The sequence below is a fragment of the Saccopteryx leptura genome, chromosome 11 (genome assembly GCF_036850995.1).
Source record: "Saccopteryx leptura isolate mSacLep1 chromosome 11, mSacLep1_pri_phased_curated, whole genome shotgun sequence".
NCBI classification, from domain to species: Eukaryota; Metazoa; Chordata; class Mammalia; order Chiroptera; family Emballonuridae; genus Saccopteryx; species Saccopteryx leptura.
The window spans coordinates 70,940,605-70,959,943 of NC_089513.1; the positions used below are offsets into that span (position 1 = coordinate 70,940,605).

Genomic DNA, 19,339 nt, shown 5'->3' on the forward strand with positions numbered 1-19,339 from the left:
GTGAGAGTGAGAAGCGTTAACTTGTAGTTACATCGCTTTAGTTGTTCATTGATTGCTTCTCATCCGTGCTTTGACCAGAGGGCGCAAGCCAAGCCAGTGACGCCTTGCTCAAGCCTCCGACCTTGATCCCACACTCAAGCCAGTGACCTCAGGGTTTTGAACCAGGAACCTCAGCGTTCTGGGTTGATGCTCTATCCACTGTGCCACCATTGGTCAGTGTGGAGTTACTTCCTAAGGCTCTAATTGTTCTATATTTCATATTTGAAAGATAGAGATACTAGCTAGTGATGAAAATGGATGAGTGTTATTAACATAAGGAGCATCCGATTAACTAAATCCCAAAGGAATAGAGAATCTTGAGCACTGGTAGAGACTCTCCTAAACTTTCCTTGGATTTTCCTATCCCTTTAGGGAAATATCTCACTGGGTGGGATGCTGGGCTTCAGTTCTGCGGCAACTGCTGATATTCTGAGTACATGGTTGACATGCGCTTCTTGGTCAGTACAGTGAATGGCGTGTTTGGACTTGTACATCAGTGGGATTGTCTTTATAGAGAAAAGATGCACAAAAATCCAGCCAACTCTGACTGTATGTGTGCTGTTGCCTTTGTAAAGAAAGTCACAGGATTTGAAGAATGACTGATAAAGAGAGAAGTCGAGTGGAACTTATTAGACAACGAGAGAAGCAGAGGTAAAATGTGGTATCTCAGAAAGTAGGTAATACATGTGTTGTTAGCTGAACAGCACCAATAACCCAGAAAACATGTCCTGCCTGAACTGGAAAACCCAGGAGGCAGGGCAATGTGGAATAATGAATGTAGTCTTCGGAATCAGACTTGGGTTCAAACAATAGCTTTGTCATTTACTAGCTGTGTGACCTCGTGACAGTTGTTTAATCTCTCTGAGTCTCAGTAACCTCTGTAAAATAGGGTGCTGACTTGCAAAGACAAAAGAAAGCTGCTAGCAAAGTGGCAAGCATGTGATTGGTACTTAATAAACTTCAGTTTCTCCCCTTCCAAGTTCAGACCCTTGCTAAGGACAAAGTGTTAAAAGGCTGCTCGTAACATGCTGTAGGAGAGCTACTGTGCTGTGGATAAAGTACAACATTTACTTTGGAAAAGTTTACCTTGTTTAAAAACATATTAGGTGTAAGTAAAACAATATTGGGAAGCTCAATTAGATCAATTATGTTAAAGTTGCCACATGAGCCTTGGCCAGATAGCTCGGTTGGTTAGAACGTTGTCCTGATACGCAAAGGTTGGTGGTTTGATCCTCGGTCAGGGCACATACAGAAACAGATTGATGTTTCTGTCTGTCTGGCTCTCTCTCAAAATCAATTTTTTAAAAAATAATTCCACTTGAAGAGACTTCTTTTTATGGTAATACATGCTTGAAGTCAGTATTTATTCGAAAATATGGGAGTGGCCTGACCAGGCAGCGGTTCAGTGGATAGAGTGTTGACCTGGCATTCTGAGGACCCAGATTTGAAACCCTGACGTAGCTGGCTTGAGCACAGGCTCATCCAGCTTGAGCGTGGGTTTGCTGGCTTTAGCGTGAGGTCATAGACATGACCCTGAGGTCGCTGGCTCAAGCAAGGGGTCACTGGCTCAGCTGGAGCTCCTCTCCCCCATCAAGGCAGGTGTGAGAAAGCAATCAATGAACAACTAAAGTGCCACAGCAAGTTGATGCTTTTCATCTCTCTCCCTTCCTGTCGGTCTCTCTCTCATTGAAAAATATAATAATAAATAAAAATAAAATAAAAATACTGGAGTGTCTGTTACATGTTAGCATCATACTATATCCAGGATACAGTGATTGAGTTACTATGGTGAACAAGAAGATAAACAAGAAAGAAAGGTCTGTAAAGGAGTGTGTGGTATTTTGAAGGGTATCTTTTCACTTGAACAGAAACACAAAACAAAAAAGAAAGATCGGTTGAAATATGTAAGCTTTTGTTATTCAAATGAATGGTTTCAAATTAAATGCCCCCCCACCCCCCACCTGGCCAGTTTGCTCAGTAATAGAGCTTTGGCCCAGTGTATGGATGTCCCAGGTTCAATTCCTGGTCAGGACACACAGGAGAAGCAACCATCTGCTTCTCCTCCCTCCCCCTTCCCCCTTCTGTCTGTCTTTTCCCATCCCACAGCCATGGCTTGATTGGTTCGAGCACATCAGCCCTGGGTGCTGAGGATGGCTCTGTGGAGCCTCTGCCTCAGGTGCTAAAAATAGCTCAATTGCAAGCATGGCCTCAGATGGGCAGAGCATCAGCCTCAGTTGGAGGTTGCCAGCTAGATCCTGGTCGGGGTGCATGTGGCAGTCTGTCTCTATCTCTCCTCCTTTCACTTGGAAAAGAAGAAAAAAAATAAATCCCCCCCCCACCAAAAACAAACAATCCTTAGTCATAGGCCAGCATTGAATTGGGAGTCTGAAGACCTGGATTCGAGTCCTAGCTTTATTTACTAGCTGTGCAATTTCAGGAAAATCACTTGTTTTTTAGATATGTTTTCTCATCTGCGAAATGGGAATTATAACCTATTTCACAGGTTATTGTGCAAGTTAAATGAGATAATACATGCCGAAGTGTTATATAAATTTCAAAATTAAATGTTACTTTATGAAGGTCATTTGATTCTCTAGTTAATAATTCTTTTGATTTGTAGTTAATAATTCTTATAAATTCTACTTTATCTTACGGTTATTACCAGTTTATAGCCTAATATTTTCCATATTTTGATAATTTTTCATATTTTTGCCCAGAGAGGCCATTGTGAAGCCACTTCATAATTAAAGTTCATGAAGGCAACAATCATTTTACTTTTCTATTTATTCCCACAGTGCCTTATAATCTGTGTAAATGTCTGGATACTCATCATCCTTGAATGACGTTAATTGTTAAAAATGTTGAAAAGAGTCTATGAAATGTAGAAGTTTTAGAAGAATATTAGGAACAATCTGACATATATAGGTGTCAAGCTTACTAATTAGCATACATTAAAAATGTTGGAAAGGCCTGACCTGTGGTGGCGCAGTGGATAAAGCTTCAACCTGGAAATGCTGAGGTTGCCAGTTCAAAACCCTGGGCTTGCCTGGTCAAGACACATATGGGAGTTGATGCTTCCTGCTCCTCCCCCCTCCTCCCCTCTCTATAATGAATAAATAAAATCTTTTAAAAAAATATTGGAAAGACGTATGTTTAGCTTTTATGTTAAGTGCAAATAAACCAAAGAAAGCCTTTTAATAAAATCTCAACAGTTATTAATATTTTGTTGAAACATATTGGAGGAAAAAATTAATGTTTAGGTAAAGAATCCAAACATTTGGATAAACCCCCCCACAAATTAAGAGTTCATGGGCCCTAGCCGGTTGGCTCAGTGTTAGAGTGTCAGCCTGGTGTGCGGAAGTCCCGGGTTCGATTCCTGGCCAGGACACACAGGAGAGGCGCCCATCTACTTCTCCACCCCTCCCCCTCTCCTTCCTCTCTGTCTCTCTCTTCCCCTCCCGCAGCCGAGGCTCCATTGGAGCAAAAGATGGCCCAGGCTCTGGGGATGGCTCCTTGGCCTCTGCCCCAGGCGCTAGAGTGGCTCTGGTCGCGACAAAGCGAAGCCCCGGATGGGCAGAGCATCGCCCCCTGGTGGGCGTGCTGGGTGGATCCCTCATGGTCGGGCGCATGAGGGAGTCTGTCTGACTGCCTCCCCGTTTTCAGCTTCAGAAAGATACACACACACACACACACACAAAAAAGAGTTCATGAAGAGAATTTAGGCATTCGGCTATCCGTCCTGTCCTTCAATTTATAGACATAGCTGAGCCATGGAGAATGTAAGTGATTTCCCCAAGGCCACACATCTTATTTCAGATGGGAGCCCTCCTTGCTTAGTAATCCAGTGCCTCACCCATTATAAGCACATTCTATTTTTAAAAGCCTTTTACTAGTATACTTAAGAGAAGAAAGAAAAATAACAAATCTATTTTTGTGCATTTGATAAACACTGAGCCTAGTAGCTGAAAACTCTTCCCAGCTCCTTCCATCTCCTCCTCTGGGTGTGTGTGTGTATTTCCGGTGCTTGCAAGTACAAGGCTCATAACTAACGCTGCCTTCGAGAAAATGACCGTCTCGCTCTGCTTTCCTGAATCCTAGACCTGTACTTTGATATGTCTGACATACAGAATGGAAAATGTTAATAGTTTGGAAATAAAATTTTTCTTACTAAAATGTGTTTTCCCCTCACCCTCACCTTTTCCCTTTTGTGTTCTTGCGCCTTTCTGGAAGAAGCGATACACCTGTCGAGGCGCAGCGGCCGAGCAACAGCGAAGTCCTGGGCCAGAGCTCCGTTCCAGAGAAAGAGCCTGCGAACGGAGCACAGAATCCAGGACCAGCTAAGCAAGAAAAAAATGAGGTAGTTTTTACTACACCCAGTGTCTTTAGACTTATTCTCCTTGTAAGATGTGATAATATTTGCTTAGGTAGACTATATAAAATTTTTTCTGATATTTGGAAATAGACAGTATCTAGGTTTTCTTATTAATTAGCTCATTTTTTCTCCTCTCTTTTAAGAATATATGGTATTTTTACTTGTCATTATGCACTTTGGAGCATTCTTAACAGGTGAATTCATTAACAATATAAAACTACATAGTTGACATTAATCTTAAATATTTCAGGACGCAAATGATTGAACTTGCATTAAATATGGATGACATATTTTTAAGATATATTCTTTATATTTTACTACTTAGACTTAATGAATGAGAAATCATAACATCTGTAATATAGGATAAGACTTTTATTTAGGGTTTTAGAGTTCCAGATTATTTTTCTATGGTTTTTTGAAAGGAAATTATGAAATAGGGTATAAATTTTATTTTACAGGACACTTAGAAATGGTGAAAATTAGGTAGTTTTAATTAGTTGAGTAAATTTTCTTTGTTTTCAACTAAATATTAAGATAAAATAGAAAAATTGCTTTTAAAAGAACAAATGCATATTTGTATTAAACAACAGAACCCCAAAATATATGAAGCAATCACTGACAGACTTGAAGGGAGAAATAGACTGTTATGTAGTATTAGTCAAAGACTTCAATACCTCAATTACAGTAATGGATAAAACACCTAAACAAAAGATCAGTAGAGATATAGAGGACTTGAACAACATATGAACTATCTAGACCTAACAGACATCTATAAAACACTCCAACAACAGCAGAATACACATTTTTCTCAAGTGCATGTGCAGCGTTCTTCAGGATAAACAATACATTAGGACACAAAACAAAGCTCGATAACCTTAAAAAGATTGAAATAATGCCACATATCTTCTCTGGCTGCAGTGGAATGAAGCTAGAAATTAATAACAGGAGGAAAATTGGAAAAATCACAAGTTTGTGGAAATGAAATAACACTCTTAGCCACTGGGTCAAAAAAGAGATCACAAGAGAAATTAGAAAATCCTTAGAGACTAATAAAAATAAAAAGAACATACCAAACCATACAATATTTCAAACTTATGGGATGCAACAAAAGCAGTGCCCAGGGGGAAATGTATAGCTATAAATGCCTATGTTAAAAAAGAAGGATCTCTCAGCTGACCAGTGGTGGCGCAGTAGATAAAGTATCCACCTGAAAATGCTGGGGACCCAGTTTCGAAAACTCAAGGTCATGGCTTGAGCGTGGTATCATATCTATGATCCCATGGTCACTGGCTTGAGCAAAGAGTCACTGGCTCGGCTGGAGCCACCTGGTCAAGGCACATATGATAAGCAATCATTGAACAACCAAAGTGACACAACTACGAGTTGATGCTTTCCATCTCTCTCCCTTCCTGTCTTTCTCTATCTCTGTCTATATATAAGGTCTACTGGAAAGTTCTGTCCATATCTATCACAACAAGTTTCGACACGAAAGCACGTTTATTTGGCACATGTGTGCCTCTCTATTTTTACCACTTAATGTATACACACTGACATAGCAAATTAACTAAAACAAAGTTGATTTACGTTAGTCTTATGTGTGAAGTGATAGTGTACCCATGGCTACTGATAAAGTTCATTTATGCCACTGTATTGTATATGAATTTCAACAAGGAAGAAATGCTACAGAAGCATGTAGAAATTTATTGAAAGTATTTGGTGAAGGTACAGTTTCTGATAGGACATGCAGAAGATGGTTTGAAAAATTCAAAACAGATGATTTCGACCTTTCTGATAAGCAACGTTCTGGGCGACCATCTTTGATCGATGATGATGTTGTTAAGACTATGTTGGAGCAAGATCCTTTTCTGACAACATCAGAGATCGCAGAAAGGCTTAATTCAGCTCAGCAAACCATTTCGGACCATATTCGGAAGATAGGATTGGTGTGGAAATATATTATTTAATAAAGTTTATTGACGGTAAGAAAAATTTGTATTTTGTTTTATTCCAAAAACGGACAGAACTTTCCGGTAGACCTTATATATCTCTCTGTCGCAAAGAAAAAAGAAGAAGAAGAAGAAGGATCTCAAATCAGTAGTTTAACTTTATGTCTTGAAGAACTGTAAAAAGGACAGCAAACTAAACCCAGAGCTAGCAAAGGGAGGAAGTAATAAAGATTAGAAGAGTGATAAATAAAATAGAGAATAGGAAAACAGCAGAGAGAATAAATAACCCAAAATTTGGTTCTTTGAAAATATCAACAAAATTGACAAGCCTTTAGCTAGACTTACAAAGAAAGAAAGAGAAGACATAAATAACTAAGATCAGTAATGAAACTGGGGTCACTGCTATCAACCTTACAATAATGAAAAGGATTACAGGAGACTACTATGACCAATTGTAAGCCAAAAAATTAGATAACTTAGATGAAATGGATAAATTTCTAGAAACACACAAATACATAAACTGGCTCAAGAAATAGAAAATTTCAATAGATTTATAACAGAGATTGAATCAGTAATCAAAAACCTGCCGCTTGGCCGTGTAGCTGAGTTGCTTTGAGTGTTACCCTGATACACCAAGGTTGTGACTTTGATTCCTGGTCAGAGCATATACAAGAATCAACCAGTGAATGAATAAATAACTGGGACAGCAAACCAGTGTTCCTTTCTCTCTCCTTCCTCTTTCTCTGTGTTTCTCTCTCTGTGAAACAAAAACTCCCAATAAAGAAAGGTCTAGAATCAGATGGTTTTAATGGTGAATTCTACCAAATATTTAAAGACTTCCAAAAAGTATAAAACTCTTAGAAGAAACATAGGGGTAAATCTTGGAGTTTGTAATGTGTTCTTAGATATGATACAAGAAGCATGAGCACCAAACAAAAATTGATCAATGGCATTTCACCAAAATTTAAAACTTTTGTGTATCAAAGGCCATTATCAAGAAACTGAAAAGATAGCCTACAGAATGAGAAAAACATTTGCAAATCACATATCTGATAAGGGTTTAATATCCAGAATGTACAAGGAACCACAGACAGACCTCATTTTATTGCACTTCACTCATTGCTTCGCAGATACTACGTTTCTTACAAATGGAAGATTTGTGGCAATTCTGCACCAGTAAGTCTATTGGTGCCAAAAGGATTATGACTTGCTGAAAGACTCAAATGACAGCATTTTTTAGCAATAAAGTGTTTTTTTAAATTTGTTGATTGATTTTTAGAGAGAGAAAGATAGAGAAAGATAGAGGGAGGAGAGGAAGCATTCATTTGTTGTTTCATTTAGTTGTACATTCATTGGCCGCTTCCCAGATGGGCCCTGATCAGGGATCAAACTCGCAACCTTGGCATATGGGAAGGCTGAGTTAACAGGCAGGGCCTAAAGTATTTTTAAATTAAGGGATGTAGCCCCCCCCTTTTTTTTTACCCCCCTCCCCTTTTTTTTTTTTTTCTGAAGCTGGAAACGGGGAGAGACAGTCAGACAGACTCCCACATGCGCCCGACCGGGATCCACCCGGCACGCCCACCAGGGGCGACGCTCTGCCCACCAGGGGGCGATGCTCTGCCCCTCCGGGGCGTTGCTCTGCCGCGACCAGAGCCATTCTAGCACCTGGGGCAGAGGCCAAGGAGCCATCCCCAGCGCCCGGGCCATCTTTGCTCCAATGGAGCCTTGGCTGAGGGAGGGGAAGAGAGAGACAGAGAGGAAGGGGGGGGGGTGGAGAAGCAAATGGGCGCCTCTCCTATGTGCCCTGGCCGGGAATCGAACCCGGGTCCCCCGCACGCCAGGCCGACGCTCTACCGCTGAGCCAACCGGCCAGGGCCGTTTTTTACCCCTTTTTAAAAAAAGACGTAATGCTATTATGCACTGAATAGAGTACAGTATAGTGTAAACATAACTTTTATATGCACTGGGAAAGCAAAATGGCATGTGATCCACTTTATTGAGATACTCACTTTATTGGAGTGGTCTGGATGTGAACCTGTGATACCTCTGAGGTATGCCTGTACTACAATTCAACAAGAAAAAGTCAATCTAATTTTTAAAAAGGGCTTAAATGACATTTCTCCAGAGAACATATACAAATGACCAATAATCACATGAAAAATGCCAAATATCAATAGTCAGTAGGAAAATGCAAGTCAAAACCACAATGACTATAAGTTCCCAACTCTTGGAATGGGTAAAATCAAAGCAGTGGAAACCAACAAGTGGTGTGAGGAGGTGGAGAAAATTGAACTCTCCTATGTTGCTGGTTGGAATAGAAGATGGTGCAGTCACTGTGGTTTGGTGGTGCCTCAAAATGCTAAATGTAGAAGTACCATGTGACCCAGTAGTTCCACTCCTAGGTATATACCCAGAACCGATTAAACCAGGGACTCAGGGGGAGTCTATACATCCATGTTCGTAGCAGCATTGTTCACAGTAGCCAAAAGGTAGAAATAACCCAGATGTCCAACCACAGGTAAACAAAAGTGGTATATCTATATAAGGAAGTATTGTCAAGCCATAAAAAAGAATGAAGTTCTTATATGTACAACATAGATGAACCTTTAAAAACATCATGCTGAGTGAAATAAGCCATTCACAAAAGGACAAGCATTAATACCATTTATATGAAACATCTAGAATAGGCAAATTTATAGAGACAGAAATTAGATTGGAGATTACTGGGGGCTTGGAAGAGGGAGAAATGGGAAATTATTGCTTAATGGTTACAGAATTTCTGTTCTGGGTGATGAAAATTTTTGTAAATAGTGATGATGGCTGCACAACAGGGTAAATATAATTAATGCCACTGAACTGTACATTTGGACCTGGTTAAAATGACAAATTTTATACTTATTTTATCACAATAAAAATTTTTTAAGTGGACATATAATTTCATCTTTAAGTTATTGTTAAAAATTATGAAATAGGGGAAGATCGTTACTATGTCCTGGAAAAGGGAGAGAATTTTAGCTTTAGTTAGCTGTACAAGGCTCCTGGTTAAGCTATTGTTGACCAGTTTTAGAGGTGGTTGTTTTGTTCACATGATCCATATGGTATGACCAGACTCCAACTTGACAGAGGACATTTTCTTTGCCAATATTGGAATTCACTAAATATTTAAGTCCTGTGAGTGTGAGTGCTATACTGTTGTTTTAGAGGGGTGAAGTAGGAATGTTGAGACTGCTAAGTTTGACACCCATTTATTCCATTTGATATCTGAATTAAAGTATTATTGTTGAGGGAAATTTTGTTTCACTCTAGAGCAGTGGTTCTCAAAGTGTGTACTGATGCGCCCTAGATTTCCAGGTGCACCCTATGGTATTCCAGAGAAATATGTGCCTGTTGGGGACCAAAAAACCAACAGGGTTTTTGGAGTTTAGATTTTGGGGGGACGGAGGTGTGGAGAATTAGCTGTAAGCTGACAGTCTGCCCAACACCCCACCTCACTTGCCTGATTAGGTTACAAAAGGCTGTTAAGCTGTGGTGCTGGATTGTTTATCCCCCATGTTTCCCAGAAAGACTGGAGGCAAGTTTCGTCTATCCTTTGTTTGGTGTAAAGTTAAGATTATATGTACGGTAAGGGTTTTGGATTAATGATTAAACATAAGGAATTGTCTCTTGAAGCCTTTTGGATTTCTATAAAAGAAGAATATGTGGCAATATCTAAAAAAGCTTTGAATATTTCGCTACAGTTTTCAACATCCTATTTATGTGAATTAGGATTTTCTATCCTCAACACTATTAAGAGTAAAAAGAGAGGAATTCTTCAATGTATTGACGAGGAAATGAGAGTTTGCCTTTCATATATATGCCCAAACATTGAAGAAATTGCTAGGACACATCAGGCTCATGTTTCTCATAAACACAAGAATGAAAAAACTCATTTGTGCTGGGACCTGCCAAATTTACTAAATCTTACTAAGAATGTATCTATATATATAAAAAGATAACTTTTTTTCTCATTTTATTTTTTAACCCCTCTTTTTTTACGAATTCTAAAAAGCATAACTCAAAAAAATGTAACATAAAAATGTTTTTTAATGTCAGAATAAATTTGATTTTGTTGTATTTATCTTGTTTAATTACTATAAAAGCACACTTAGACTTTATATTTTTTCTTTAATATTTGACTTAATTATTATTACATATTTCTCAGAAATTTGTATATAGTGCACCTACAATTATTTGTAGGATTTTAAATGCACCCCGACTTCAAAAAGTTTGAGAACCACTGCTCTAGAGTAATTTATTAAACCATTACATGCTTCAGTTAAATGTTGGATAAGGTTAATATTGTGTTTGTTAAATATTAATGCAGTCCCTCAGTAAGTGTTTTTTTCAAGTAATATAAATTTTTATTAATCTTTATCTACATTCTTATTCTCTAACCATGTCCCCCTTGTGACCACTATAATTTGTATTTTTATTTTGTATACTTTTTTTTTTTTTTTTTTACTGAGACAGAAAGAGAGGGGGACAGACAGACAGGAACGGAGAGAGATGAGAAGCATCAATCATTAGTTTTTCGTTGTGGCACCTTAGTTGTTCATTGATTGCTTTCTCATATGTGCCTTGACCCTGGGGCTACAGCAGACCGAGTAACTCCTTGCTCAAGCCAGCGATCTTGGGTCCAAGCTGGTGAGCTTTTTGCTCATACCGGATGAGCCCACGCTCAAGCTGGTGACCTTGGGGTCTCGAACCTGGGTCCTCCACATCCCAGTCTGATGCTCTATCCACTGCACCACCGCCTGGTCAGGTTGTTTTTTTTTTTAAATAATTTTTATTTATTTATTCATTTTAGAGAGGAAAGAGAGAGAGAGAGAGAAAGGAGAGAGAGACAGGGGGGAGGAGCTGGAAGCATCAACTCCCATATGTGCCTTGACCAGGCAAGCCCAGGGTTTCAAACCGGCGACCTCAGCATTTCCGGGTTGACGCTTTATCCACTGCGCCACCACAGGTCAGGCCAGGCTGTATTTTTATTTTGGGATAGTCAAGGATCCAGGATGACCATTCATTTTGGTCGGTCTCTTGCTATGGAATAAAGCAAATTAACTGATTCAGTTAACTATTAAGATTCATGGGTGCTATACTGTTTTTCAAAGAGCAATACATTACAAATTTTCTAATTGTTAAATATAGTTATTTGTCTACTTTATTCAGCACTTACAGAAGTTACTGTTGATTAGGGACATATTCGATCATGGTCAGCTCAAATATATTTTTCTAATATTTTTAAGCTTCGAGATTCAACAGAACAATTTCAAGAATATTATAGGCAAAGATTACGCTACCAGCAGCATTTAGAACAGAAAGAGCAGCAGCGACAGATATACCAGCAGATGCTGCTTGAAGGAGGCGTGAATCAGGAGGAGGGCCCGGATCAGCAGCAGAATCTCACCGAACAGTTCCTCAGCAGGTTGGTCTTTCAGTCCTTCTCTTAAATGTAAGGAATTATTATTTAAAAGCTATTAGAAACATGCTATAAGTGCTACTTTCCTTGTAGGGTTGGAATTTTTAAGGGTTTTGAAGTGTTTGAAGTAACACTGAGTTACATATCTTAAGTCACTGCATTCTAGGGGCTTATCTAGTGTGTCCTTTTCTTCAATGTCCCTTCATATCAAAGCAACAAGAGCCCAGGAGTGTGGTGGTTCGGAGCACAGGCTGGAAGCAATGAGCCTGCAATTGATCCTGTGTCCAAGCTTCACACAAGGAATGTGTTAATGGGGGCACGTTGTTGGGGGTTGAAGGTGTTCTATTGAGTGGGACACTTGAATGCATATTCACACAATAAATTTAAAATTTTAATTAAAAAATTTTTAAATGGTATGTTATAATGGTAATCTAAGTAGGCCTCTGAACATTTGATTTGAGGATCATTTTCTTAGCACCTCTGACCAAGTCAGTGGCTTGTCAGTATTATCTTAATTTGATGAATTGCCACTTCTGACTCTTTGATGTCTTCTTCATATTTATAAAAATCATGGTTGCGATTTTATTTCTTGTTTTATTTTCCAGTGAAAGCAGATATTTAGCATAAGCTAAAAGGGAAGGCAATCCCAGTAGTGGTGGGTGTGTATGTCCTTAGGGAGAAAGTTAAACTATTCAAGATGGTTTATCCTTCCTTTAAGGACACTTATAAGTAGAATTAATTATTTCTTGTAATTTAGGTTTAGTGTAGAACATATTATTGTTTGAAAGCTATTCTCAGTTTCTTTAGAGGTTGGAATTTGAAATTATATTAAAAAGTAAGTATGTTATAAAAATCTAGAGAACAAACAGGTCTATTATAAGTATGAATGGATGGCCCTGGCCAGATAGCTTAGTTGGTTAGAGCAGTGGTCCCCAACCCCCGGGCCGTGGACCAGTACCGGTCCGTGGGCCATTTGGTACTGGTCTGCAGAGAAAGAATAAATAACTTACATTATTTCTGTTTTATTTATATTTAAGTCTGAACGATGTTTTATTTTTAAAAAATGACCAGATTCCCTCTGTTACATCTGTCTAAGATTCACTCTTGACGCTTGTCTCAGTCACGTGATACATTTATCCGTCCCACCCTAAAGGCCGGTCGGTGGAAATATTTTCTGACATTAAACCGGTCCGTGGCCCAAAAAAGGTTGGGGACCACTGGGTTAGAGCATTGTCCTAAAGCACAGTGGTTGCCGATTTGATCCCTGATGAGGGCACATACAGGAACAGCTGGATGCCCTGGCCGGTTGGCTCAGCGGTAGAGCGTCGGCCTAGCGTGCGGAGGACCCAGGTTCGATTCCCGGCCAGGACACACAGGAGAAGCGCCCATTTGCTTCTCCACCCCTCCGCCGCGCTTTCCTCTCTGTCTCTCTCTTCCCCTCCCGCAGCCAAGGCTCCATTGGAGCAAAGATGGCCCGGGCGCTGGGCATGGCTCTGTAGCCTCTGCCTTAGGCGCTAGAGTGGCTCTGGTCGCAACATGGCGACACTCAGGATGGGCAGAGCATCGCCCCCTGGTGGGCAGAGCGTCGCCCCTGGTGGGCGTGCCGGGTGGATCCCGGTCGGGCGCGTGCGGGAGTCTGACTGTCTCTCCCTGTTTCCAGCTTCAGAAAAATGGAAAAAAAAAAAAAGTGAATGACTCCCACCTGACCTGTGGTGGCGCAATGGGTAGAGCATCGACCTGGAGCACTGAGGTCGCAGGTTCAACGCCCCGGCTTATGGGTCAAGGCGCATATGAGAAGCAACTATGAGTTGATGCTTCCCGCTCCTCCCTTCCTCCTTCTCTCTCTCTCTCTATTTCTCTCTCTTTCTCTCTCTCTCTCAAATGAATAAAATCTTTAAAAGGAAAAATAAATGATTCCCATTATAGCCATCTCCTTTACAGTGGTATTCTGTAGAACCTGTGGGTCTTTCAGTATCTTGGTTATGTCTTAAGCTGAATGAAGATGGTGATTTTTTAGTACTAAACTTGTCAGATTATATTTTGTATGTGCATGTATTTATTTACCTTTTCAAAGTTTAATCTTTTATATGTTAGGAGTATAAGTTTATATTTTAATATACTTTTGTTTTAATTTATAGGTCCATTCAAAAGCTTGGTGAATTAAATATTGGAATGGATAGTCTTGGGAATGAGGTATCCACACTCAACCAGCAATGTAATGGGAACAAAGGCAATGGATCTAATAATTCTTCTATCATCAGTTTTGCTACACCATCCCAAGATTCTGGTCAGAGATTAACACAGGATGCCTCAAACACTTACACAAGCACTCCTCGTAATCCTGGATCAACTAATCACATACCCTTTCCTGCGGAATCCCTTTCTTGTGGAAACCAAATGTAAGTGCTTTACTCTGTAAAACCTGGGAACATTAACTTCCTACTAATCAGTAGAAATATGGAAATTCATTTTCTTCACCAGTGTCACCCCAATAAAAAAAATAAATGAATAGAAAGAGATATCAAAATTCAAACTTCTTTTTGGAGCCTTACAAGGAAAAATATTTGGAGCTCATTTGCCTACCAAATTTCTTTCTGATCCACCTTCACTTGTTTGTACTCTCTTCTACTAACTTGTCTATTATGGGTCTTTATTGCCCTATTTTTCTTTTTGCTTTCTTATCACACCAAGACAATTCTATTTTTCTCGTAAGCCAACTAATTCAGAGATGATACAGTTTTGGGCTTTATCATCTCCCTGATTTTCTTTTTTCTCTCTTTCTTTTTTCTTTTTTTGCCATTGGTATCTTTCAACAAATGATGTCATTCACAGACTTCCAGGGCACCAGAAGTTGTTTTATAACATGGTGGAATGATGGCTGCAAGTCAGTCTTGGTAGCTCTGCCCCTTACAACAGTTGAAGACTTTTTGCTCATCAACGTTTTCACTAGTCAGGGAGAATTTTTTGTCTTGCTATAGTAAGTAAACAAGTGTTAATTTATGCAATAGGAAGAGTTATAGAGCATTTTCTTCATCTACTTTGAACATTTAGCACCTTTGAGAGAGATTCATATGAAAACATGTAACTTGCTTTTGGCATCTGGCTGCTTATAGGAATCAGCCTTCTATATTTAGTATCCAAAACTCTGGTTTTAACACACAATACAGAAAACAGTGATGTATTATAGAATTATATACCTGAAGCCTATATAATTTTATTAACCAATGTCACCCCAATAAATTTAATTAAAAATAAAACAAAAACTCTAGTTTTTATACAAAAACTTTAGTTTTATACTAAAGAACCTAAGTTTAATGTAGGGTTTTTGTGTTGTTGTTTTTTTTGCAGTTTCTGTAACAGTTATATATCCCCAAAAGTAAAACTCAAATTTTAATATTTAATTTTTATTTTTATCAAAGTACTATACAGCCCTGGCGGGATAGCTAGGTTGGTTAAAGCATCATCCCAATACGCAAAGGTTGTGGGTTCGATCCCTGGTCAGGGCACGTACAGGAACAGAATCTGATATTTCTGTCTCTCCCCGTTCCTCTCTCTCTGAAATCAATCGATCAGTAAATAAAGTAATATATATATATATATACACACACACACACACATGGTTTAAAAAGACAAAGAGCACTTTTCAAGGCTTAATATAAAAGAGAATCCCCATCTTTGTCCATGATTTCTACTTCCTTCAACACACTCATTTTGTCTACTTTCCAGTGTATATCAATTTTTGTTTGAGTCGGTATTCAGTGTTAACACTGTAAATGTTTTTTGCAACACAGTCACCTAGTATATAATATGATTATATTTCTTTTTCATGAAACTCTTTGTTTTTCATGGGACAGTAATCGCCTCATTTTTGCTGTGTGTGTGTGTGTGTGTGTGTGTGTGTGTGTGCGCGCGCGCCCATGCTTAGTTTTCTTAGTGCCTCTCACTAAACTCTCTGCAGATGTTTGACAGACTGTGAAATTACAGACCTTCTCTTATTACGGTAAAAACATCAGGTACTTTCTCTTTTCCATTTTCCCCCCCTTGGAGACATCCCTCCAGGATCACTCCTGCTCGATTTTATGCTCTCTGCTTCTAGACCATTGTATTCAGGCCTAGAGTCCTGGGGCTTGTTTTCAGTATCCTTCTGGGAATTTCCTTTCCCTTCTCTTCCCTCTGTTGGATCCTGTTTTCAGGATCTCACGTAGTTTCATGAAAGATGCACATCAGAGGTGAGGTTTCTGAAACCTTGAATGTCTGCGTGTTTCACATTTGATTTGTTAGCATAGCTGAGTATAGACTTCTAGGATGGAAATCATTCCTCAGAGTTTCAAAGGCATCACTGTTTCAGTTCTTGTTAAGAAGTCTGATGCCATTTTGACCTGATCTTTTGTATGAGATCTGCTGACTTTTCCACTCTGGATTTTTTTTTTTTTTTTTTTTGCTGCCACCATATTTTTATTTTCTAAGCTCTTTCTTATTTTCTAATTTTCCTTAAAAAAAATTTTTATAGATCTTTTTCTTATTTTCTGGATTCATTGTTTCCCTTTATATTTCTAAGGATTTTAATTATATCTTTGTAGCATTTGTTTCCCGAATTGCCTCTCTTCTTACAAATTCCCTTTTCTGTTTGTTTTAGTCTCTGGGTTTTATCTAGAAGGCTTTCTTCAAGTATCTGGGAATCCTTGACTATTTGTCAATAGTAAGGCATTAAAAAATGCTGTCTAGAATGAAGGTCTACACATATGAATGCATCTACCTGTTGACCTCACAAAAAAGTGATTAAGTGGAAACATTGTTTTATGGTGGGACCCTCAACTTTCAGTTTCTGGTAGTCTGTTCCTATTGGGCCAGATAATTTTCATAAAGAGCAATTCAAGTCCCTGTCTGGGGTAGGACTTAATCGTAGCAACCAGGATTCTGGAACTAAGCAGGGGAAAGGGACTTGACATTTTACTATAAAACTTGCGGACTTTGACTTAATCTCCTTTCCTGAATGGCTTCTCGCCTGACCTGTGGTGGCTCAGTGAATCAAGCATTGACCTGGAATGCTGAATGGCTTCTCACTCCCTCCTTACAAATATGCTAGGTGTCACTGGGTCCAGAGCCTCTTAATAAATGGCTCCCGAGAATAACTTTGGGGACAGTGAAAGGCAGTTTGCCAAAAAAAAAAAAAAAAAAAAAAGAGTATTAGCAATTGAATGGGTAAGTTTCTATTTAGATGTTCAGAGTAAACTCTATTTGAATTTCTGTTCACACAGCTCATCAGAACATTTGGTCATTAAGCCACCTGTTGGAGATTCTTCAGGGAATCTGTCAAGATCAAAAGGGGAAGAGGTAATACTTTGGGGGAGGAGGTTTCATTGTTTTTCATTGTTTTTATATATACTTGCAAAGTTCGTTTACTAAGGAATTCTTAATTCAAAGAATAGACCATTTAAAAAATAACCATTATTGTCAATGCTGGGATTTATCTCAAGGTAGCTGAGCTCTCGCTGGGCTAAGTGAAGAGGTTGTCTCAGAAAGCACATTTGAGGGTATTCATATTAATGGCCCAGTAGTGAGCGGAGGCTGTGCACTGCTCTCTGAACCCGGCGGTGACTTGTTCAGGGATTATTTATGTTGCTTTGGGGCTTCTCATCCATGTGTGAGTTACTTTGGAACCAGACATGCTTCCCTAACCAGTACATAGCGTCACTCTATCTTACAATATTTTCTGGAGTTCACATTTAACCCCATAGACAAAGCCATTATATTTCAGATGCTAATGGGACCGAACAGGTAACAAAAAATAAGTAAAGTTGACTGTTTTTGTGATAAGTACTTAGTAATATTTTATGCTTGCCTAGTGTTTTCAGTTCTTTTGATTTTTCAAGAAAAGCTAGAAATGTAGATTTTTATGTGAACTCTATTTTTTATAATAACAACAAATTAAAAAAGTTTAACACACACTGGAGAAGAGCAGATAATGTTTATTTGTGGCTCTGCCTCTTCTGGTATAAAGCAAATCTTAGTAATTATTATTATTATTATTATTATTATTTTATTTTTTTTTCCATTTTTCTGAAGCTGGAAACAGGGAGAGACAGTCAGACAGACTCCCGCATGCGCCCGACCGGGATCCACCCGGCACGCCCACCATGGGGCGGCGCTCTGCCCACCAGGGGGCGATGCTCTGCCCATCCTGGGCGTCGCCATATTGCGACCAGAGCCACTCTAGCACCTGGGGCAGAGGCCGAGGAGCCATCCCCAGCGCCCGGGCCATCTTTGCTCCAATGGAGCCTTGGCTGCGGGAGGGGAAGAGAGAGACAGAGAGGAAAGCGCGGCGGAGGGGTGGAGAAGCAAATGGGCGCTTCTCCTGTGTGCCCTGGCCGGGAATCGAACCCGGGTCCTCCGCACGCTAGGCCGACGCTCTACCGCTGAGCCAACCGGCCAGGGCCAGTAATTATTATTAATGTGCCATAGCCTCTTAGTCATTTCTCTCCCTTTTTTCTTATCTACCCATGTTGTTTGGCAAATAGTCACATTACTTATATATGGATTAATAAAAAATGTAGCATTTCTAATCAAATTCATTCAGTTACACAAGGCAGACATGTGACACACATCAGGCTTCCCCCCCTGCTTCCCCACAACGATGTATTGCATGAATACATAAAAGTCTGGGCAGACAGTGGCCTTATCTCTTCATTGATACAGTCACTGTGGGTCCCAGAGCTCTCAGGGTACAACCAGAACTGAAGTGTATGTACTTGGTGTTCATACTTCACAAAGACAGGACTGGGTTGGCTTTGTTGACCGCACCCAGTAGTGGTCCCTGTCCCAGGTCCAGTCATTCCTGGTCAGGGTAGCAGGGTGGCACCCGGCAACACCAAAGGCAGGAGTCACCAAAGCTTTTGTGCAGAACTGCTTCAACCTGCCTTCCTCAGAATGGGGCTGTGGGCAGACAGCTGACAATTGGAAATAAAAATGAGGCTCAAATAAAATGTTCTGATTAAAATCATTTTTGTAATTTTAAGAAGGGTTTTTTACAATTTCAGTTTGAAATAGTAATGTATTCATTGACGGAAATAATGGCAAACTTCTTTTTTTTTTTTTTTTACCCTACATGTGTTAAAGAGTAGTCCTTTATAGCCTACTTTTAGAAACACAAATGATGGTCTGTTCTTTTTTTGGTGACAGAGAGAGGGACAGACAGACAGCAAGGGAAGGAGATGAGAAGCATCAATTCTTTGTTGTGGCACCTTAGTTGTTCATTGATTGCTTTCTCATATGTGCTTTGACTGGGGGGGCAACAGCAGAGCTAGTGACCCCTTGCTCAAGCCAGAGACCTTGGGCTCAAGCTGGTAGGCCCTGCTCAAACCAGATGAGCCCATGCTCAAGCTGGTGACCTCGGGGTTTTGAACCTGGGTCCTCTGCGTCCCAGTCTGACGCTCTATCCACTGCGCCACCTCCTGGTCAGGCATGATGGTCTGTTCTTTTTGTAAGAACTATATATGTGGGCTATATTTATTTCCCTTGACAGTATGG

The 19,339-nt window shown here is 39.7% G+C and overlaps 1 protein-coding gene across 3 annotated transcripts in view; it reads left to right on the top strand.

The window, feature by feature from the left end:
• Positions 1–19,339, top strand: part of WDR47 (WD repeat domain 47) — a 54,900-nt gene that overhangs the window by 25,042 nt on the left and 10,519 nt on the right. For 2 of the 3 annotated variants that reach the window (XM_066352844.1, XM_066352843.1), the window contains 4 exons: positions 4,270–4,396; positions 11,640–11,818; positions 13,951–14,211; positions 17,071–17,146. In XM_066352844.1, the coding sequence (XP_066208941.1) occupies positions 4,270–4,396; positions 11,640–11,818; positions 13,951–14,211; positions 17,071–17,146 (643 nt within the window). The remainder of the gene's footprint in view (positions 1–4,269; positions 4,397–11,639; positions 11,819–13,950; positions 14,212–17,070; positions 17,147–19,339) is intronic. The other variant, XM_066352845.1, reaches the window with a different exon arrangement.